General features: G+C 40.7%; 1 protein-coding gene across 6 annotated transcripts in view; it reads right to left on the reverse strand.

Annotated features, from left to right (window-relative positions):
* The window catches only part of CWF19L2 (CWF19 like cell cycle control factor 2), a 175,135-nt gene that overhangs the window by 23,468 nt on the left and 128,291 nt on the right, over positions 1 to 23,376 (reverse strand). For all 6 annotated transcript variants that reach the window (XM_043529780.1, XM_037890131.2, XM_037890102.2 and 3 more), the window contains 3 exons: positions 20,378 to 20,494; positions 7,500 to 7,655; positions 5,855 to 5,935 (listed from right to left, as the gene is read on the reverse strand). In XM_043529780.1, coding sequence (XP_043385715.1) covers positions 5,855 to 5,935; positions 7,500 to 7,655; positions 20,378 to 20,494 — 354 coding nt within the window. The remainder of the gene's footprint in view (positions 1 to 5,854; positions 5,936 to 7,499; positions 7,656 to 20,377; positions 20,495 to 23,376) is intronic.

The following is a 23,376-nucleotide window of genomic DNA, read 5'->3' on the forward strand; positions in this document are numbered from 1 at the left end:
ACTGGGTCAAATTCAGCTATGGGGTAAGCAGGCATAACTCTCATTGACTGCAGTGGAAACTGCACCCACCAGCAGCAGAGCTCAATATAGTCCACTATAACAAGAAGGAGCCCTAAACTGAAAACCGTAAACTCATTATGCTGTCTCTCGTTATTGCTATGCAAATCAACAGCATGTATTTATATTTCAGTACTTAAATGGATCAGGACTATACACAACTAAACCTGCAGTGTGGGTATGCTGACAAACTCTTCCTGAATTATTTTTAACTTAAATTTAAATTTGCTTTACAAATTGTTCTGGCACTGCACTCCCATAACTAATTTAGTGCTGTAGTTATCAAAGAGGAATAATAAAAGAGGAGAAATGCCATGAGGGGGAAAGGAAAAACAAATTATGTTATGTTAGAAGCACTTATCCTTGAAATTTAGGTTTGTATCTAGAAAATGAAACAAAGCTTTGATATATTGGTTCTGATTGTCTTGAAACAGGTAATAACAATGCTTTCTAGTAACATTTCCTCATCTTCATGGCTTAAGGAGATGGAAACAATGCTAAATAACGAAAGAGGATGCACCGAGTCCCTAGTATTCCCTCGCTGCACAGAACATGGAAGCAACAATGAAGAAATCCTGTGGAAACAGGATGACGGATGGAATGGAGTTTGTACCAGGAACAGTACCAGAACTACTAAGTAGCATCCGATCACCACAGAGCTACCGCCATGAAAACTATTCAGGAGCTGAAGGTTCTGTGTTGAAAAGTACTTTGTTCACATTTATAGAAGATCGGACTTTTATCTCCTGCTCTTCAAGTAAAACTTAACTCCCAGAATTGATATCCTCATCCTTTTATAAGCCTTTGTCCTGCCACATTCCCATCTCCACAATGATCTGTGTTTTCTCTCTGACTTTAGATTGCAAAACGCTTTCGGAGTAGGTAGGAACCTTTTTTTATATTTGCTTGTTATTCACACTATAATAATAAGTGTTATATATATATATATACACACACACACACACACACACACACTCTAAAATTAACACTTATTATAGGGTGAATAACAAGCAAATATAAAAAAGGTCAACAACTTATATATATACACACAACTTGTGTGTGTGTGTGTGTGTGTGTGTGTGTGTGTGTGTGTATTATGAAACAAGGAACATCTTGGTTCCTTGTACTTATTTTGTAGAGTGCCTACATAAATTCATCAGTTCATCTTTTGTTGCACCATATTCTTAGAATTTATAATCTTTACTTAAAAGAAAATATATAACTTTTTTTAATGAGCCCTCAATACCTCAATTACAAGTTATCAATACATAAAATATGAGGGTGTTTCCATGGCTAAAAACATAAAACAGTGGGTGGAGACAACATAAACTACTATAATGACCTCTTGAGACCTGCCCCATCAGGGAGATCAGTGTTTCTAGGAATAATATAGCTCTTTTGACATGCAGATGTAGGCATAGTAACTCCCACGTGATACCATAAGGCCTACTGTGATACATAATAGAAAAAAAGTTGTTGACCAGAACAAAGCAGTATGCTCTGCACTACAATATCAAAAATGAAAAGTAGGTCCTTGTACCTAGAGTTTTAGAACCTACCGGCTATGGCACTGATTTTGGGATGTTGGAGTAGAGAATTCTAAAAATCCTGGGTTTTGATAGCTGCCAAAAGAAATGATCTAAAAAACCTGTAACTAGAGCTATAAGGGGAGTTAGTACTGTAGGCTATGAGAAATTAGAAATGGAAACATTTATTTGGATTTACTTGAATTGGGAAAATTCAGTGCAATTAGTGGTTGGCTTCCAGGAATCTATACTGGTTGTACTTTCTGGTGTCTACGATAAGAAAACCAGAACATTGAAGGTGAAATTACATTAAAGTTATGATTCATATAGTGTCATTTGCATGAATGATGCTTTACCCCCCCCCCCAAAAAATGACAAGGTTCCTGACTCAAAGAGCTTTCAAGCTAAGGGCTAGATTGTGTCCCCAGGCACAGCCCTGAGTCAGGGCCAAATGATCTACTTTAGCACAATCAGAAATTATGGATTTGGCACAGGGGTGCTGGAACTAGGCACACTGGGGGTGAGGTAGCACCCTCTGGCTTGGTGTCCATCATATACAGTGTTTACCGTTTTGTACAATGGCTTTCAACACCCGCACTATAAAAATTGTTCCCAATGCCACTGGTTTGGCACAGCAATTACTAGGTGAAATTATATGGCTTGTGTTATATAAACAATTGATTAAACAATAAATTTGTAAGCACCTAGAGGATAATAGGGTTATAAGGAATAGGCAGCAGAGATTTATCAAGAACAAATCATGCCAAACCAACCTAATTTCCTTCTTTGACAGGGTTGCTGGCCTAGTGGATATGGAAGCAGCAGCAGATGTGATATATTTTGATTTTGGTAAGGCTTTTGACACAGTCCCACATGACATTCTCATAAGCAAACTAGGGAAATTTGGTCTAGATGAAATTAGTAAAAAGTGGGTGCACGACTGGTTGAAAGACCGTACTCAAAGAGCAGTTATCAATGGTTCGCTGTCAAACGGAGAGGGCTTATCTAGTGAGGTCCCACAGCAGTCTGTCCTGGGTCTAGTACTATGCAATACTTTGATTACTTGGATCTTGGAGTGGAGAGTATGCTTATAAAATCTGTGAATGACACCAAGTTAGGAGGATTTGCAAACACTTTGGAGGGTGGGACTAAAACTCAAAACAACCTTGCCAAAATGGAGAAATGGTCTAAATTGAACAAGACGGATATTTAATAAAGACATGTGCAAAGTACTTCACTTAAGAAGGAAAAATTAAATGCGTAACTACAAAATGGGGAATAACTGGGTAGGCAGTAGTACTGATGAAAAAGATCTGGTGGTGACAGTGGATCACAAATTGAATGAGTTACAAAAAAGGTTAATATCACTCTGGAGTTAACAAGAATGTTGTATGTCAGGCACAGGAGGCAGCTGTCCTGCTTTACTCAGCATTAATGAGGCACCAGACGGAGTAGTGTGTCCAATTCTGGTCACCACACTTTAGGAAAGATGTGGAGAAACTGGAGAGAGACCAGAGGAGAGCAACAAAAATGATAAAAGGTTTAAACTTACCTATGACAAACGGTTAAAAAAACTAGGCATGTTTAGTCTTGAGAAAAGAAGACAGAGAGAACCTAATAACTCTCTTCAAATATGTTAAGGGAAGTTATAAAGAGGATGGTGATCAGTTATTACTTGAAACCATTTAAATCCTACTTTTTATACTTAATAAAATCACTTTTTTATTAATTAACCCAGTGTAAGCGATTAATACCTGGGGGAGCAAACAGCTGTGCATATCTCTCTATCAGTGTTATAAAGGGTGGACAATTTATGAGTTTACCCTGTATAAGCTTTATACAGAGTAAAATGGATTTATTTGGGGTTTGGATCCCATTAGGGACTGGGTGTCTGGGTGCTGGAAATAGGTGACCTGCTGAGCAGTTTCTGGTTCTACTGCATTTGGTTCTGTCTACCCATTATCAATCTCCTGCTCAAAAGTGAGACTGCATTAATTTATTACAATAGACTCTTTCAATAAATAAAGCTGATTTTTGTCATTACCATTCTTCATAGTATACCATTAACTACTGGGAAAGATATATAACTATAATCTAGCACAATATAGACACAATCAAACATAAGAACTTTAATCTAATGGGAAAAGAGCATGATCAGGATAACAAAAAAAACCTTAAAATTTATTCCTGACAAATTGAACATGTATATTCTCTTATACAAGACATCAAGAAGAAGGAAAATGTAATGGGGAGATAGAAGAAGCAAATCATCAAGCTAAAATCGCAGTTTATTAAAAAAAATTTCTAGACACTAGGCTCTAACGGACTCAATAAACTTTAGGGGTGTTTTGCCATTGACTTCAATAGGACCAGGATTTGACCCTGCGTATACAGTGTACTGCCCTTTAAAGACATGTTACGTGTGGTCTATAGTTGATAAAGTGTGTTTAAATCAGGCTGAGCAAAATAAATATGCTGTTAGACTTATATGCTGAATAAACACAGATGGGATAAAGTAAAGAATTAACTTACCGTTGCAAGATCTGTTTTAGATTGTAAACTTTGTCAGTTGCAGTTGTCTAAAACGTCATGCACACCTGTGGTTCTATCTAACTAATGTATAATACATGGTGGGTCGCTTAGATATAATAAAAAGGAAGAGAATCAAGATAAGGAGCCTGAATGACAGTGAGAAAGATGGAAACAATCAACCACTGCAAACAAAATCTACAATCTGTGGCAACCTTCCTGCAGTATGATGCCTCAAGAAACAAAGATCCTCAATTATCAGGGGGTAGCCATGTTAGTCTGTATCCACAAAAACAACAAGAAGTTCGGTGGCACCTTAAAGACTAACAGATTTATTTGGGCATAAGGTTTCGTGGGTAAAAAACCACTTCTTCATGCATCTGAACAAGTGTTTCTTTACCGAAGAAAGCTTATGCCCAAATAAAGATGTTAGTCTTTGAGGTGCCACCTAACTCCTTGCTGTTTTTAAAGATCCTCAATAAGATCACTGAGCAGACCCACTCTAAGAAATAAGGAGTTGGTAATACTAAGAGATGGATTATGAAATAAAAAGACAAATCAATGAATTTGATGACCTAAAATACCATGGCTTACTGAGACCACACAAAATCCATGGTATCAGCACAACAACAGGATAATAAAGAATATAAATGGCTTTTAACAAGAGAAGAGACAACTACATTAAAGAAAATAGTAGTAGAGAGATAGGTGTTTTGTCAGGAATAGACAAGGTAACTAATGAAGCAGACAGAATACTTTATGAAACTAAGAAAGCTCTGGAAAGATTTAAGATCTAAGGAGGCTCAAGTCCTACAGTGAACTGACAGAAATGAAAATGTTAAAATTACTCAACTGTGTAACATTTCATGCTTGATACACTTTCCTCATTTAAAGGGACATCTTCAAGGTTGTTAGTCTAAAAACTGACCTGCCTCAAAAGTGGTCTAATGTTGAAGGTCTCATCATCTGATTCCATCTTTTTCCACCCCGCACAAACTGATTGCTGCTGCCGAAACTATATATCTATCTATCTTGAGAAGACATGCAACGTACCATTACATAGTAACACACAATAGATCCTGTGTGTTTAACAACATATTGCGTGTGCATGTAGGCCAAAATTGCCCGGTGCAACCCAGGCTCAGGTCATGGATTTCTAACGGGTAACTTCAACAGGAGACTGCTGTCAAGGTAGGCCAGTTTTTAAACCTAAAAAACCTGGCACTGTTCCTTTAATAACTACTCGATATAAAGATGCTGTACAGTACAATGCTGTACAGATAGATACATTATTTTTCTCTCCTTTTAAAAATAGGGTTGGTATTTATACCTGAAATCTCCAGTATGTACTGTAACAGGATAGTAGTCCATACTGGGCGCATGCAAAATTATACCACCATTTTTCTAGCCCAGTAACCAACCTCCCTTAGGTTCTCCCCTCAGTTTTTTAAATTGTTTATAAGGATATGGTGCTAGGAATTGCCTGCAACCAGCAATTTGATCTCAGCTAGTACTTTGAGTCCAATCCAATGCCTACTGGAATCAATGGTAATCTTTTCATTGACTTAAATGTAAGTTGGATCAGGCCCCTAATACCCATCATGTCTTCGTCATCTGTGTTTATTCCATGGGACTTGGCCCTCTCACCTAATTGGTCTTTCTCTCTCTTTCTGAGGTACACATTGATTTAGAGGTTGACTGATCATACAAACATTTCACGTTAAATGAGCTTCAGTACTTACAGACTTCCTGACATCCCTTGAAGAAAGATCAATCAACTTCTTGTTCATGGACCACTCTTCATCAGACTCCAGTATAGCTTTCTGTAAAAGCATTGTATCTAAATGTGAAAACAGCCCCTCACACAGCAAAGCACAAAGTGTAACTTTTTAATGTGATAAAGTAAATGATGAGGTATACTATGCAATGTGAATACCAATAATTTCTCTGCTAAGGAAGTAGCTTTATTTTTGGCAACATTTCTGCAATTTTCAGAATGTAAATATTTTATAGAAATAGTGGGAAATGTTCACATAGTCATTTAATTCTGTTTCTTTTACTTCTTTAGTTTTATAACCACAATCTAACTTTTGCCTAACAAATGATATTCAAACAAGAACTTTCAATTTAATAGAGAATACAAAAGTCATAGGTCACACATTCCTATCACCATGCTCACTAAAAGCCACTTATGAGTTCATTAAATTTTACTGTTCTTTTCTGCAGTAGAATCCAACTTAGAAGGCTACTGGCATTCAAAGACTTATAATGCTACGTGTCTGCCCTCATAGTATGGGAATGGAATCCGCTGCACCTACATTTTAAATGTCAGTTCCGATGTATTTTAATAGTAGAAACACTTGTTATGTTCAAATAACTCTGTATTAGATCTTGTGCATTACATTCCTTTTATTGTTTAAAGGGAAAGAAAGGTTTAATAGCATCTAGTTTGATATTTAATGAAACCAAACAGGTGGAAAATTTCACATGTGGTGAAAGCAAGTTACTGTGTCTGAACTAGTCAGATTGACTGTTACATGTTGTTGGAAACAAAACAAAATGTAATTTCATTCCAGGGAAACTCAAAAAACCTCAAGAAGCAAGGCACTATCCATGTCTGCAGGCACAGAGGGCCCCATACGCTGTTTATTGCTATGGGAAGTAGATTCTGACAAGCCTATGGGGACCACCCCCTCTGGTCGGGGGGGAGAAGAGAGCACAGCCAGGCACTGGAGCTGCTACTATGTACATTCACTGACTATTGCTCCCCACAGAGCTGGGACACAGGCAGTGCGGAGGGTAAGGCAGCCGCTGAGCTGCAGCAGCAGACGTGGAGCAGCTATGCTGGCACTCTGCAGTGTGAAGTGGGGAAGTAGTGTTCCTTCCACACCTGCCCAGATGACCTCTCTCGTGCTGAGTCCACTTCCTCAGTCTGGGTGCTGAGCATAGGGTTTGGCCCTAATAGAACACATAGATACATTTAAATGGTATAAATTCCCACATATTAAAATGTTTGAAAATCCTTTTTTACTAACCTGCTAAGACCCATTTTGGGTTTTGAGTTTCTCCTGCAGGAATTAATGGTATCGCAAACACTTATAGCCCTGCAAGAATTCAGCTTCTTGTGGAATCTAACAGAGTGTCAGGTATTAGAACCCTGCACAGAGAAGAACAGCTCTTCCACTGGCTCACCTGTCTAAAGAGAGGTTCAAACCCTGCTATAGTTCCTGAAGTAGGGTTAATAAGACACAGCTATTCTAACACCAAGGGTTATAACGTGATAGGCAAAAAAGATGTGTTTTTCAACAGCTGTACTCAAGAAGTCAGAAATAAAAGGAATATGGGAAAGCCACTGAACTGACTGAAGATTAACCACTTTTCAAATACCTTAAAGTAGATGGGAGCCATATCCCCCAGTTCTTTTGGGAGAGGAATGCATTCATATACCATATGATATCGTTTCTTTATACTCATGTTTGTCTCTAGGAAGACACAATCCAATTCTTTAGATTCAAACATCTTTACCAAGGCCTTTCTGAACATCTGTAAGAGAAAAAGATTATAAATGGAAATGTTTAAAAACCCCCAAACTTGGAACTAAAAGCTCCAGTCTCACTAACAACACTGCTGCATGGTATGGAGAAACTAACCCTAGGAATGAACAGCCAGAATGATTCAAAGGTCCGAGACTACCACAACTGGACATGATCAAGTATACAGAGCACTGGACTAGGACTCAGGAGACCTCAATTCTCTTCCCAGTTTGGCCATTGGCCTGCAGGGTAACCATGGATGAGCCATTTCATCTCTTTATGCATCAGTTTCCCCATCTGTAAAATGGGGATAGTGATATTGGTCTCCTTTGAAAAGCACTTTGGGATCTACGGATGAAAATCACTCCATAAGAGTTGGGGATCACTATTCAACACTCTTAGCTAGCAACGTCAGGGACAGAAATACATTTGCCTTGTAAACTAGTAATAAATTGGGAGGGGAGGTGGGAATTATCTTTCATTATGTGCTACAGGCCTGCCATTGGCATATCACCTGCACTGCGGCTTGAAGGAGGCTTGTGTAGGGCTGTTTAAGGTGGCCCAATGCCTATGCCAGGGATGTTATTCCCCGACAATTTGTTTGCTGACCAGGTGTGTCCTTTATCTGCAGCTCCTTTGTGCTGCTAGTTCTTTCCTTCCTTTATCATTTAGGTCATTTGCATTTTCACAGACACTTCCTGCTTTTGGATTTAAAGCCATCAGCAGCTCAGAGACTCTATCTTAAAAGGGACACAACCAACTTTCACCAGAGTTTTCATTACTTTTAACTTCTGCTTCCAAAACACACAGCAATCTAAAAAAGAAATCCCAACCTATTGTGGCTCCCTTTGGAGCCCTAACAGCATTTTAATTAAGTAGCATGGTATGTTTGCATTTCTTTTGCCCCTTCTACAATATACCCTGCACATGTTCTGGGGCAAATGCACATTCCTTCCATAGTTTAACTTCTATAACATTATCCAGATCCATTTTTACATAAGGTGTAACTATTTCTTTTTTTGCTTACAGAGTTTTCATGTACCTTTATCAAAGTGACAGTCTGATTACTCAGAGCCATTTTAAGACTCAGTGTTTCTAACATTGCTTCTTTTTGTTTTGTGCACCTCACCCCTGCTGTTGCTTCAGAAGGGCACTGTCTTTTTTTAATTTTTTTTTTTTTACTACAACTCTCATCTGCTATTTTGTTACAAAAACAAACAAACAAAAAACAAAACTAACAAACAAAAAGAATCCAGAATTTTTTTTTTTTATATTCTCCTGATTTTGACTGCCCTGCTGCAGCCACAACTTAAAAACATTTTAAATTTTGTAAAGCATTGAGTTACCTTTTAAGGGTTAAATGCCAAATCCCAAAGCCAAACAACACTAATTACCTATGTCTAGCAAAAAGGTCTGTCAGTTTTGCAACTTTGAATTAAAGAGTCAAATGGATTTTTAGTGGCATTATTTAAAACAAAAATAAAACCAACTGGTCCTTAGAACTTTACATATTTACACACACACACACACACACAGATACATACACATTTTCTTTTCCTTAACATCCCTTCCACACTGCTCTGTTTTTTACATCTTACATTCCCTTTATACATTTGAGGCAGTTAAGTTCCAATAGAACCCTCTTATGTTCTTTTAGCAAATTTGACTAAATTGTCCAGTCAAATGATTTTAATCAGATAGTTTATTTTTGCCTGGCTAATTTACAGACATTCCTTTGGAAAAGGGCCCATTTTTCTTTCAGAATGGCTGCAAAGAAACCAAGAATGCTCTTTGTCTAACACTTTTTTCCTTTTTAACATTTTCACAAAGTTTAACTGCTTAATTCCCTCCAGCCTCTGCAGAGTTAACTTTTTTTTTTTTTTACTCTCTTTTCTCTTTGTAATTATGCCTGGGGGTGCCGTACATAGGACCTTCTCCCCCTTTACCTGCCTCCCTCCAGCCTCTGCAGAGTTAACTTTTTCACTCTTTTTGTATTCCTGGAGTGCCTCTTTCACTATTTTCAGCTGGCTTTGGGTATTTGTAGCCAGCACCTTCCAATTGTCTGCTCCCTTTTCTGTTTGTGCCTTTTCCTCTTTACATGAAGACAAGCGGAGGGAAGAATCCTTACATGCCTCCCACAACCACCAAATTGCTGCTGCGTCTCTTTTGGAAGCACTAGAAGGTTTGTATATGAGGATATACTGAGCCAATCTATCCTCTAGGTCCGAAATAGTGCAGACATCAGCTAGGGATTGTTTAGTCCAAGGACTGTGCCCAAATTTTTGAAGGATTTGTTTAAAAGGTAATTTCTTTAACAAAAGGTGAGGTTGGAGTTCCTTCTGACTCCATTCCTCCCTCTGGTACTGGCTTACCCTGTTTTCTTTTAACATCTTAACATGGATAATTCAATCTCTTTGTCACTGCTGGTATTACTTAGCAAGTGACACAGCCTAGATTCTGAAATCATAGCTTAATCTATGCGTCCCCAGCTACCTTCCCAGAGGCCAGCAGGTCCCCAGCTACCTTCCCGGAGGCCAGCAGGTCCCCAGCTACCTTCCCGGAGGCCAGCAGGTCCCCAGCTACCTTCCCGGAGGCCAGCAGGTCCCCAGCTACCTTCCCGGAGGCCAGCAGGTCCCCAGCTACCTTCCCGGAGGCCAGCAGGTCCCCAGCTACCTTCCCGGAGGCCAGCACGTCTGGTTAACCTAATAGAAATGCCTAGCTCACTAGAGCTGGCGGTGTGCACACCAATATTTACAATAACTGAGGTTTTTTACCAATATTCCCCCTTTCGCATTTCTCCACCAAAATGTTATACCAATAAAATAAAAACCAGCAGGATCTTATTAAAGGGAAAAAGGCAAAATACCACATTTATTGTGAATACAGAAAGAATCATAGTAAGCAGTTAGTTATAGCTATAACATTCCATTCAATCTCATATTTATTCACATGTTCATTCATACACACACACACACAGGTTCTGCAAAGTTGTTATCATAGTTACCAGCCTTAGAGTTGCTCATGCCAAGCCACTGGCCAGGTGGCCTGGACATGAGGAGGGAGCAGGGCCTTGTCAGATGCTCATCTGATGCTCCTGGAAGTTGGTTTGCAGAATTCTCACTTTTTAGAGTCTATTTTTATAGGAATTTCTTCCTATGCCAGTCTCTGGGAATTGCTTCATCATGCTGTTACTGACTCAATCAGCAGATAGCACATTCCTGACGGCTCCGTGCTGCTAGATGTTATCTTGTTCTTTGGTTCTCCCACTCTTGAGGCTGTTGGGTGGATTCCAGTCTGCCCTCTGGGGGTCCTCTGGTTATTTCCACTTGATGCTTTCTTCAGCCGACGGACACTGGATTCTTAGGCTGGCACCTCCCTGATCATTCAGTTATTATCCACACCAAGCATCCATCCATATACATCCTCTATCTCTATTTTAATCACAATTGTTAATACAACAAAAGGGCGGGGAGTTTCTGGGTGCTGTTTCTGTTGTTAGAGTATTGCTTTGAGTCTCTCTCTGTGAATTGCTTTGAGAACAGACTCTGTCTTAGAATGTACTAACACAATTAGCAGCTTGCAAGTTTCACACATAGAGGGAGAGAAACAGTACCAAAAACCAAGAGACCTCTTAATTAGTAATACCCTGGAATTTAAACTATGGGGAATCAAACTCATTTGTGATTTTAATACAGAACTTCTTTAATATGATCCAACACATTTACTACCAAGACCTGGGACAAACGAGTTCCTTAGAGTGTGAAGCTGCAGAATGGCCTAATTCCTCTTTTTTTTTTTTTTTTTTATTAACCAAAAGCAGCAAAATGAGAAATAAAAATGAAACAGAAGTAGCTTAATGTTTTCCATCAAAAATCTGATGCCTCATCCTTTCAAAATACACAACTAGCACACTACAAATCACAAGAAGTTTCTGCCCAAATCCGTCAAACTACAAGGTTACATTTAGAAAGGAGCAGAATAAACTGTAAGTATGAGAAGGAGCCTCTCTTAATATTTTCGAACTCAGCTTTTTCATCCTTAACTAGCCCTAGAATTTTGATGTCAGGCTGAGTATCACCAGCAGATGATTGGATTCTTCCTCTCAGTTATTTTTTTCCTCTAGTGGATGACAGACGCCTGTAAAATTATTTTGAACATATTTGAACGAAGGCCGTGTGAAACTTCCCTCTCCCTTGGCTTCCCAGCTTATCCCTAATTCTCTATAAAGGCACAACTTCCTTGTAGCTGCTGTGACAAGGCTACTGAGGCAGGCCAGGTGTTGCAAAATAAGAATATTGGTGTGAGGGTGCGCAAGTGGTAATGGCATTTAAAATAAATATCAGTATCTTCCCTTCCCTGGCCAATAGCTCCAAGGATTACACAATAATCACTGCTATTTGTTACATCATGCCAAGTTTCTGAGTGAAAATTTAATGTAACAGTTGATGCCTTAGAAAACGCCACCTTCAGTGCCACCACATTGCTCCCTCTGCACTTGCATTAATGCCACATTCCTCCAAGGGAATTTAGGGGAGCACTAAACCAAAAACCAGGTGTGATACACTACTGTCTTACCGCTACAATCCAGCAATACTAAACACAGTACATTCCAAAAGCTCAAAGGATCTTCAGATACAGTTTATATTGAGTAACAGCCAGCCTGCCATTTCTTAGTATACTCTTAGTATACTTAGTACACTCTGTTTTTTCAAATTCTGAAAGGCCTAAAAAACCACCATATAACTCAAGACAAAAGTGAAACACAGTTCCCAACAGCATACAACAGAGCATTTTAATAAATTACCATAGTATAAGCAAAGGTTTACACACTTTATATTTAAATGATTTTTATACTCACATTACATTGGCTGCTGGACATGTGACAAATTAAATAGAAGGCCATCATAAGAAAAACTACCCAGCGATAATAATTAGCCAAAAGATGCGACTTGCAGAGCAATATGAACATCAATCAACTATTTATAAAAATTTAAAATATAATCAAACTGCCCGGCCAGTTTATTTTATTTTTATGCTTCCCCCCAAACAATAGCAGTGTAAAATATTGCCTTTGGGTCAGAAAAGTTTGCTCAGTTGTGAAGTAAGGGTCTGGTCTTACTCTTACTGTAGTCAACGGGAATCTTTGCACTGAATTTAATTGGAGTTGGATCGAGCTCCAAAGCCCCTCTGGGTTTGATTCTTATATTATCCCAAACATTTTAACCCTCTCTATCATTGTATATTCCACAATTTACAATGAGAGGTGACCACACTGGTTGGGATAAAGAAATATTTTTTGTTCCATCTTTCAAATTGGACCTCCTTCCCCTTTTTAACATATTTTAAAAGTTGAACCTTTCCTCCACATTTATGCACAATTCTACACTCTGTAGTTCTCAATCAGTGGTGTCTAAACAGCAAGAAAGGCCATTACCGTGGTATTTTTGTCCCATCCATAAAAAAGAATTACAAGAATGCCTTCTCTCTCAATATTTCCTGACAAAATTTCCAAATGGGACTGGCTAGTTTAGCTGAGATCTGGTTTAAGAATCCAAACTTTTAGGATTCTTACCTAGAACAATCCTTTTGAAGTTTACCTATCATTAAATTATAGTAACAGATGCAGTATTTTCTGCGCTCAAAACCAGGCAGTATAATATATAACAAATATAGAGGTACAATATATATTCTATCAGCACTGCACTTTTTAATGTTAGGACACTGATCCTATCAGATGTAGAATTCAGAAGCAGATTTAAAACTTATTTTATTTCCATTGGAGTTTTGCCAGAGTAAGGACAGCCAGGTTTGGCCCAGGGGTTTAAATCTGGTAGCAGGAAATGCCCACTTTTAAGTTGTCTCTGCACTTTCTCTGGGCCCCAGATGGGAGAACACTGCTATGCAGTCCCAGAATTACTGAGTCTGTATAGTGTATGTGTATGTGGTGATTAAGATGACTCCGCTCTCATTCAGCCCCAGGCCAGTGAGCATCTGGAGAGTTCCTCCATTGGGCTACAGATTGATAGGCAAAAAAGTCATTGTATGGATGGTCATGAAAAACAAATAGCTGTGAATGCTGTAAAAGTCACTCCAGTGGGTCACTTGAATAAAAATTTTGGAATGCTTTTGCAGTAATTGCTCATTCCTAGTGTTGTACATCACTTTTATGTATAACAAATGCTCTCTCTTTTGCTATTCTGTATTATCCATTCACTGAATTGAAGACACCTTTATAACAGACCCAATTCAGTAGCATCTGCAAACTTGACACACTTGCTTTCACTGTAATCACCCTAGTGTTAAGACAAAAAATAAAATAGCAGCAATAGTTCTAACTACTACAGAACTCCATGGCTAATCTCTTTGTAGCATGAAAAGGTTATATTTACAGGTAACCTTTGTTTCCTCTGCTGTAACACAAATACAATCTGTGGACCTATTGTTGCAAGGCCTGTACCCTGGGACTGGAGTTCTGATTTGCTGAAAATGGAAAAAATAACTATTTTAACCTGGCTCAATACCACTCCCTATAGTCACCAATCTGTTCTGAGTGGACCCAATCACTGGGACCCACATGCTTCCAAGCCAAATAGCTCTGGGTAGAGTCTCATCACTGTTTTTAGCACTGGGGCCTTAGCCCACACTACTGGGCTCAGACCTCTTATCTCTTGGACCACCCAGTTTTCCCTAGACCAGGGGTTCTCAAACTTCATTGCATCGTGACCCCTTTTAACAACAAAAATTACTACACGACCCCAATGTGTGGCGGGGGGGGGGGGAACCTGAATCCTGCCTCCTGGGTGGGGGAGGGCCAAAGCCACTGCCCTGGGTGGGGGGGACCTGTAACCTGAGCACCGCTGCCCAGGGCTGACATCCTCAGGCTTTGGCTTCGGCAGCTGGGCTTGGGCTTCCGCCTCGGACCTCACCAAATCTAAGCCAGCCCTGGCGACCCCATTAAAACAGGGTCACAACCCAACCACCGCCCTAGACCCTGAAACCAGTGTCTGAGACCTCCCAAGCTGCCTAGTTGCTTTCACATGATCTCCCAGAGCTCCATCAGGCTAAGGGCACTCCACTACTTGTTTAACCCCTTCCGGGACAACATGGCAGGTAAGCAAGGAACACAGGCTTAGCAAAGGAATTTCTTATCTACAGTCACTTTATTCTTAAAAAATACTCACGAGTTACACATCTTTGAAAACAAACAAAAAAAAAAACCCCGAGATTCATCTTCCCCATAGCTCAGTGGTTCTCAAACTTTTGTATTGGTGACCCCTTTCACACAGCAAACCGATGAGTGCGACCCCCACCTTATAAATTAAAAACACTTCTTTTTATATTTAACACTATTATAAATGCTGGAAGCGAAGCAGGGTTTGGGGGTGGAGGCTGATAGCTTGCGACCCTCCCCATGTAATAACCTTGCGGCCCCCTAAGGGGTCACAACCCCCTGTGTTAGAACCTCTCTCTCTCCCTCTGCGAGTCTGAGGTTTGTCAGCATTTCAGGCTGGGAGAAGATCCCCTACCCCCGGTGGGCAAAAGGCATAACTGCAGCATCTCTGCCAGAATTTATTTTGTTTTACAGTATTTAAGTCCCCACATGGACACACTTAGTTTGCAGTAAGAGTGCCCTCAGGCCATTTACCTTAGTCACATTAAAATGTATTAAGCTAAGGTGCAGAAATACACTTTTAACACAGTTAAGTGTCCACATAGACAGCTAGTACAGAGTAATTAATGTGCTGTAAATTCATACCTTTAGTGCACACTAACTTCCCCATGTAGAAAAGCCCTAAAAGTCTAAAATATATGTCCATTTATTCTCTTTCATCATTCTCATAAATGTCCTCCTCTCATCTATCCTTAATCAAGATATGTTCACCAGCTGTTCCAGAGATCACTCCTAAACTATTCAATTTCTCAGCATGCACCCTATTTCCAATAGCAGGATTATTGCATAACTACGGGCACAAAGGGAATCATACTCCTTCCATAGCTGATATCAAACTAAATGTCTCTAGTTTTTTCCTCCAAAAAAGGCTTTTAAAGCCTTTTTGTGCTCTCACAAACTTTCTTCTGAACGTGTGAAAATGTTTAACAAAGCTTCTCCATTCTCCAACCCCCTAGTCATTTAGGGTTTTTTAAAAAGTATGTAAATTATCCAGATCTGATGAACTGCCAAGTTTAAGAGCCTCTAACCTTTTTATACCCCCACTGCTCCAATGCATTCCCAGATGTTGATTTGTAGACTAAAGCAAGGGTTTTCAACCTTTTTCTTTCTGAGGCTCCCCCAACATACTATAAAAATTCCACAGCCCACTTGTGCCACAACAACTGGGTTTTTTGGGGTGGGGGGGTTGGGTTTTTTTTGTATATCCAATACATTAAAAGCCAGGGCTGGAGTTAGGGAGTAGCAAGCAGGGCAATTGCTTGGGGCCCCATGCCACAGGGTGCCCCGTGAACCTAAGTTGTACAGACTTTGGCTTCAGCCCCGGGCAGCTGGGCTCAGGCTTCAGCTTTCTGCTCTGGGCCCCTGCAAGTCTAACAGCGGCCCTGCTCTCTAGTTTATTTTGGTGGACCCCCACGGGGTGGCTGACCCCTAGTTGAGAATCGCTGGACTAAAGAAAGAAAATCCCTCTTATTTTTCTATGTTTGTTTCCTGACTTGCCACTATTTCCTGAAAATACACAAGCTTTTATTTAGCTATTACACATACTATAATATATATAGTTATAGTTATTGTTAGCAGAGTTACTCTGTTTTGCAGTATTTAACGCCCATATACTTTTTATCCATGTCCACGTCCTTTAAATCCCTATCCAGTCATTAGATCACTGTTCTCCCTTTACAATTTTGATTTTTTTCAGCATATGCTATAATTTTGCTCTATTTTTTCCCCTATTGCCACGTTGATTTTACTTCCTATTTGAGATTTAATTTTTCAAGGAAAAATACTGTATGAAGCAGGATTTCTTTCCTTTCCTTCCCTGTTTAGCAAGAGTACAATTTAATGTCCGACACTATGGCTGAATTACCTCAACTTTGTCCAATTCCATTCTCAAACTATTTTTTCTTTGCCAATATGCAATTTTTTTTTTAAATCAACTATTGTTTTTTGTTCATACTCACTAATGTATTGCAGAGCTGACATTCACCCCCCTCTAATGTATCACATGTAATTGCATTCCTAATCTGAATGTGCAATTACTATGATTGCATACACAAATCAGGTCATTCTACATGTCAAGGACTAATTTTCTGTACCATCACACATCCCCCAGAACACATTTCTACGTCTCTTACAGGGTTGTTCGCACAGTCAATTCATTCACATCCAGAATAGTTTGTATAATCTAAAGGAGTACTTGTGGCACCTTAGAGACTAACAAATTTATCTGAGCATAGCTCACGAAAGCTTATGCTCAAATAAATGTGTTAGTCTCTAAGGTGCCACAAGTCCTCCTTTTCTTTTTGCGAATACAGACTAACACGGCTGCTTCTCAGAAACCTTTGTATCATCTAGAAATTCATCTGAGTTACAACATGCAGGGATAGGGTACTGGCAGTTTTGAGTGCCATTATTATTTGTTAAGCAAGACCAGTGTGTTCAACAGGACGGAAGACCCAGAAATGGACCAGTGACTGCCTCCAGAACCTTATGTACATAGAAACATAGAACATGACAGAATAACGAAGTTGAAGCTGTTCATTCTCCATCACTGACAATTTTTAAATCAAGATTGGATGATTTTTTTAAAAAAGAGATGTGCTTTAGGAATTATTCTGAAGTTCTATGTGTTATGCAGAAAGTCAGACTAGATGATCACAATGGTCCCTTCTGGCTTTGGAATCTATGAATGTAACTGATTTTTTTTTATTTATTTATTTTTTTTCACTGTTACTCTGGGTCCCACATTATCTTTTCTGTCTCTTATTTGCTACTTGCAGCTTTTTTTTTTTTTCAAACAACATTTTAAGGTCTTTGGAACAAGAAGTCTGTGTGATTTCTACAGCACTTTGTAAAGTAACTCCTCAATTAATGTTATCCCGGTTAACATTGTTTCATTATTAGGTCACTGGTCTATTAGAAAACATACTCCCTTAAAGTCCTGCAATGTTCCCTTATAACGTTGTTTGGCTCCCCCCGGCTCGGTGCTCCTGCCGGGGACCAGGGTAAGGGCGTGGGGGCTTGCCTGCTCCCTGGCTGGAACGCTGGGCAGGCAGAGTAGGGCAAGCACCCTCACCCCGACCCCGCTCCCCAGCTGGAACGCCCAGTGGGTGGAGCGAAGCAAGCCCCTGCGCCCTGACCCTGTAACACCCCTGCCTAACCAAGCTTCACAATCATCATTGGTGAATACAGTATCAAATTGTTTGAAATTATTTAAAACTTATACTGTATATGTATATAATGTCTTTTGTCTGGCGAAAAAAATTTCCCTGGAACTTAACTGCCCTATTTACATTAATTCTTATGGGGAAATTGGATTCACTTAACATCGTTTTGCTTAAAGTTGCATTTTTTCAAGAACGTAACTAGGACATTAAGTGAGCAGTTACTGTACAATAGAATCCCATCCTGATTAGGACATTTGGGTGCTATGATAATACAAACAATATACAATAAATAGCAACCGCTTCTGCTGTGCCTACTTCCAGTGGGCTTTCATTAGATGATTTGCTACTATGTTGAAAAACACAGCTGTCACACTCCTACACCTTTAAGTCACTTTTTTCTTCACAGTCTTTTGTCCTTTAGTTCTTGGGCCTTAAAATTACACCTGTCATTCAGGTATGGGATGTCTGTTTTACAGGATACCCATGCCATTGAATGGAAGTTGCCCTGAACTGAAGTAAATCTCCTACAAGACAAGTTGCATGTTAAGATTCCAAGGCTGTTTGCTATGGATTTCTTAGTGGACGGCCTTTGAGCTACATCATTACATTTCATAAAATCTCTTTCTACATTTGGTAGAAATGGTCTGCTTTAACCCTTGGCTTTAAAGATCTTTAACACGGAAAAAGCAAGAGCATGGCCAGGCAGCAAGCTATCAAGGGCCACAAATCCGCGCAGCCACAAGGGCCTGAATTGGAGAGGAAAGAGGTAGGGGGCATGCAGGCCTGCAGCAGGGAGAGGTGCCTCTCCCCCGGCCCCAGAGCTGCCCTGGCAGGGAGTGGTGCCTCTCCCCTAGTCTCAATCCTGGAGCTGCTCCGGCCGGGGAGAGATGCCTGTCCCCCGGCCACGGTCCCGGAGCTGCCACGTTTAGGCGCTCTACCCCAGCCCTGGGTAGTGGCGACGAAAGAGGGCTGGGGTGAGTACTCTCGCCCTGCCCCAGCACCAGGGCAGCCTGTACCCCACACCCCTCATTCCCAGCCCCACCCCAGAGCCCACTCCACCAGCTGGAGCCCCCTCCCACATCCCTGCACCTCAACCCTCTGCCCCAGCCCTGAGCCCCCTCCTACACCCCAAACCCCTCATCCCTGGCCCCACCCCAGAGCCTGTACCCCCTACACCCTAACCCTCTGCCCCAGCCCTGAGCCCCCTCCCACACTCCGAACCCCCCGTCTCCACCCCCGCCACACATCACCTCCATATTGATACACATAACAAAATTTATTCTGCATACGGATGTAAAAAATTAGAGGGAATATTGAAAAATATGATATTTTCCTTTTTGGGCACTTTTGACCATTGAAGTCAGAGTGAAGAAATGACTAGTTCAGTCACTCTCTTCTGAAGTCTTGATCTTTCCCATATTTGCTGGCCAGGTGCCTTTGACTGAAAAACTTCCTGGACAAGATTCATCAGGACTATAAATATGTATAATGTTTTGAAGAAATATCAGAAACTAGGCCTACAATAAGTTAGATCAAAGGAATAAGATAATGAGAAACACACTGAATGTGAAATCCTATTAACCAGGATTGGCAAACTGGTAAACCACTTGGCTTTCCAGCTCTTGACACAATTAATGCCCAAGTTACCTATAAAAATACTAGCAGTGAATATAAGAATCTGAAAAACTGGCACAACCATATATTACAATATACATCATAACTAGGCACTTATTAAAGTAACATTAAGACAAGATATTTTGGTCACAAAAACTGGTAACATGACATCTGATACTGCACATTTTTTAAAAATTTGTGTACAGCTCATCATTGTACCAGTATGTGAGCGTTATTCAAAGATTTAAAAGGGCAACTAATGTAAAACTGAGCCCAATGAACAAAAAAGTAGAAGCTGAAGGAAGGGCAAAGTAAAAATAACTCAAGATATCGTGTGAAAGAGGGAGGACAAAAAGATCAAACAGATTAATTAACTCAAATAGAAAGACCATGAGTAAAATTTTCAGAAGCACTTACGTCTCACTGACTTTCAATGAGACTTAACTGCTTAAGTCACTTTGATGCTTTTGAAAATGTTATCCCTTACACTATCTCTTGAGGACACCTAGCGAACTCTGGTGTATTTAGCAAGGATGGAATTCCATACAAGGGGGCGGGGGAGTGTCCCTGAAGTGAGATAGTTCTGTCCACGGCCAGAACCAGCTCAAACCTTGGAATGGAAAGCAGAGAAAACCCAGGCAACCTCAAAAGCCCCCCAGGGGCTGTGGATCGGAAGCAACAGTCACTTACAATAAGTATATTACTATATTAATCAAAATATTAAAAAGTAGCTAGAAAATGAGCTATCTACACAGATGTAATAAATAGCAGTGCTTTGCTGACCTGGATTTCTTCCCAGATGTCTTCATCCAGAAGAGTGGCAGCAGTGTAGTGTTGCAAAGGGGCTATCACGCAGTGGCCTTCAGTAAGGGACTGATAGTTCGGCAAGGACAAGAATACCTACACAAAGAAACATTTTCACTCCCAATCACACAAATACTAATTTATTTCCAATGTCAAAAAACATTTTAATCCAGCTAAAGGTGAGGAACATGGGATTTTACTAAAATTTAACCTAATAAAGGCAGTTGTCCTCTTCCAACAATGTTTAAAGCAAGAAAATCATATTTAAGCAGATTTAAATTAAACAAACAATAGGCTTCTTGCAAGTCAGTTAACCTGATGAACATGGTGACCGAGGTTCTTAGATTCTTTTGGGCCAGATCCTGAAAAGCCCAGAGCCACCACAACCCCAAAATCATCAATAGGAGTGGAGGGTGCTAAGTGACTTAGACTGGGCCCTTTGCATATCATATATACTTTGCTAAAACAATACTAGTAGTATCAAGACAATGTGGTATCAGCATTTCTACTAAGTATTAACCCAAATATAATAAAAGTCGTGTTGTTCAGTCTACTGTGGTTACAAACTCACATAAAAAAAGGAGAGTATTTTTACTTTTTTCATTTATTATTATTAATTTTAAATAAAGTAAAAAGAATTCAAAATAAAGCGTGAGGAATTTGGGGGGAATGGTAAAAAGCAAAGTCTATATTAAAAGTGTTTCAGATATTTAGTAATTTTGTACAATTTATAAATATCAAGAGGAACAAGCAGATACTCAGAATAAAACTTGAACTGAAGTATAGCTCCTTAAATAATGTAAAATCATTAGTATTTGGTTATTATTTGTGCCAGGTTTCAAAGGCCTGGTCTACACTACAAGTTTAGGTCGAATTTAGCAGCTTTCTCTCAATTTAAACCTGTACCCGTCCACACAACGAAGTCCTTTTTTCCGATTTAAAGGGCTCTTAAAATTGATTTCTTTACTCCACCCCTGACGAGGGGATTAGCGCTGAAATTGGCGTTGCCGGGTCGAATTTGGGGTACTGTGGACGCAATTCGACAGTATTGGCCTGCGGGAGCTATCCCAGAGTGCTCAGTTGTGACCACCCTGGACAGCGCTCTCAACTCAGATACACTGGCCAGGTATACAGGAAAAGGTCCACAAACTTCTGAATCTCATTTGCTGTTTGGCCAGCGTGGCGAGCTCACCTGCACAGGTCACCATGCAGAGTTCATCATCACAGGGGACCATGCAGTCCCAGAATAGCTGAAGAGCTCCAGCATGGACCAAACAGGAGGTAGAGGATCTGATCGCTGTATGGGAAGACGAATCCGTGCTGGCAGAACTCCGTTTGAAAAGACGAAATGCCAAAATATTTGAAAAAAATCTCCAATGGCATGAGGGACAGAAGTTATAACAGGGACTCGCAGCAGCGCCGCGTGAAAATTAAGGAGCTCAGGCAAGCCTACCAAAAAACCAGCGAGGCAAATGGCTGCTCCGGTTCAGAGCCCCAGACCTGCCGCTTCTATGATGAGCTGCATGCCATTCTAGGGGGTGCAGTCACCACTACCCCAGCCCTGTGTTTTGACTCCATCCAAGGAGTGGGAGGCAACACGGAAGCAGGTTTTGGGGACAAGGAAGAGGAGGAGGAGGAGGAGGTTGTAGATAGCTCACAGCAAGGAAGTAGAGAAACCGGTTTCTCCAACAGCCAGGATCTGTTTATCACCCTGGACCTGGATCCACCCAAGGCGGGCTCCCGGACCCTGAAGGCGGAGAAGGGACCTCTGGTGAGTGTACCTTTGTAAATATTATACGTGGTTTAAAAGCAAGCGTGTTTAATGATTAATTTGCCCTGGCATTCGCAGCCAGTACAGCTACTGGAAAAGTCTGTTAACGTGTCTGGGGATGGAGCGGAAATCCTCCAGGGACATCTCCATAAGGCTCTCCTGGATGTACTCCCAAAGCCTTTGCAAAAGATTTCTGGGGAGGGCAGCCTTATTCCGTCCTCCATGGTAGGACACTTTACCACGCCAGGCCAGTAGCACGTAGTCTGGAATCATTGCAGAACAAAGCATTGCAGCTTATGGTCCCGGTGTTTGCTGGCATTCAAAAAACATCCGTTTTTCTCTCTCTGAGAGCGATATCATTCATGGTCAGCTGGTTGAAATAGGGTGGTTTTAGTAAGCAGACAGTCAGAGGTGCCTGTTCCTGCTGGGCTGTTTGCCTGTGGCTGAACAGAAATCTTCCCCGCTGTTAGCCACACAGTGGGGGGAGGGGTGAAGCCATCATCTCACAGAATTGGGTGTGTGTGTGTGGTGGGGGGGGGGTTAGTTGGGTTTCTGCTACACATAAAACCGGAAACCACAGCCCCTCCTTTTAAATTGCCAACCCATTTTTAAATGCCAACCCAATGGCTACTTCGTATGGGAAATGAGGGCGCTGCTGTTTGAAACCATTCCCACATGTTAGGAAGGTTAAAGCAGCCAAAAGACTGTGGCTTACCATGGCTGCCTGCAAGCCAGATTCTGCTGTCTGGCCCTGCGTGAGTGATCTCTCACACCAAACCGGCATATCCTCAATAAGAGGCAAAATGCAACCTTGTAATGAAAGCACATGTGCTATGTCATGTTAACAGCAAGGTTTACCATGAAAGAGTCCTACCCATTGTTCTATAAAATGTGTCTTTTTAAACTACCTCTTCCTTTTTTCCCCCTCCACCAGCTGCATATGTTTCTCCTTCCCAGAGGCTAGCGAAGATTAGAAGGCGAAAAAAAATGCACTTGCGATGAAATGTTCTCTGACCTCATGCTGCCCTCCCACACTGACAGAGCACAGCAAAATACGTGGAGGCAGACAATCTCAGAGTGCAGGAAAACACAATATGACCATGAGGAGAGACGGCAGGCTGAAGATGGTAGGTGGCGTCAGCTTGCTGAAAGAAAGGAGTCAATGCTCAGGCTGCTGGAGGATCAAACTCATATGCTCCAGCCTATG

The sequence above is a fragment of the Chelonia mydas genome, chromosome 1, assembly GCF_015237465.2.
Source record: "Chelonia mydas isolate rCheMyd1 chromosome 1, rCheMyd1.pri.v2, whole genome shotgun sequence".
Taxonomy (NCBI): Eukaryota; Metazoa; Chordata; order Testudines; family Cheloniidae; genus Chelonia; species Chelonia mydas.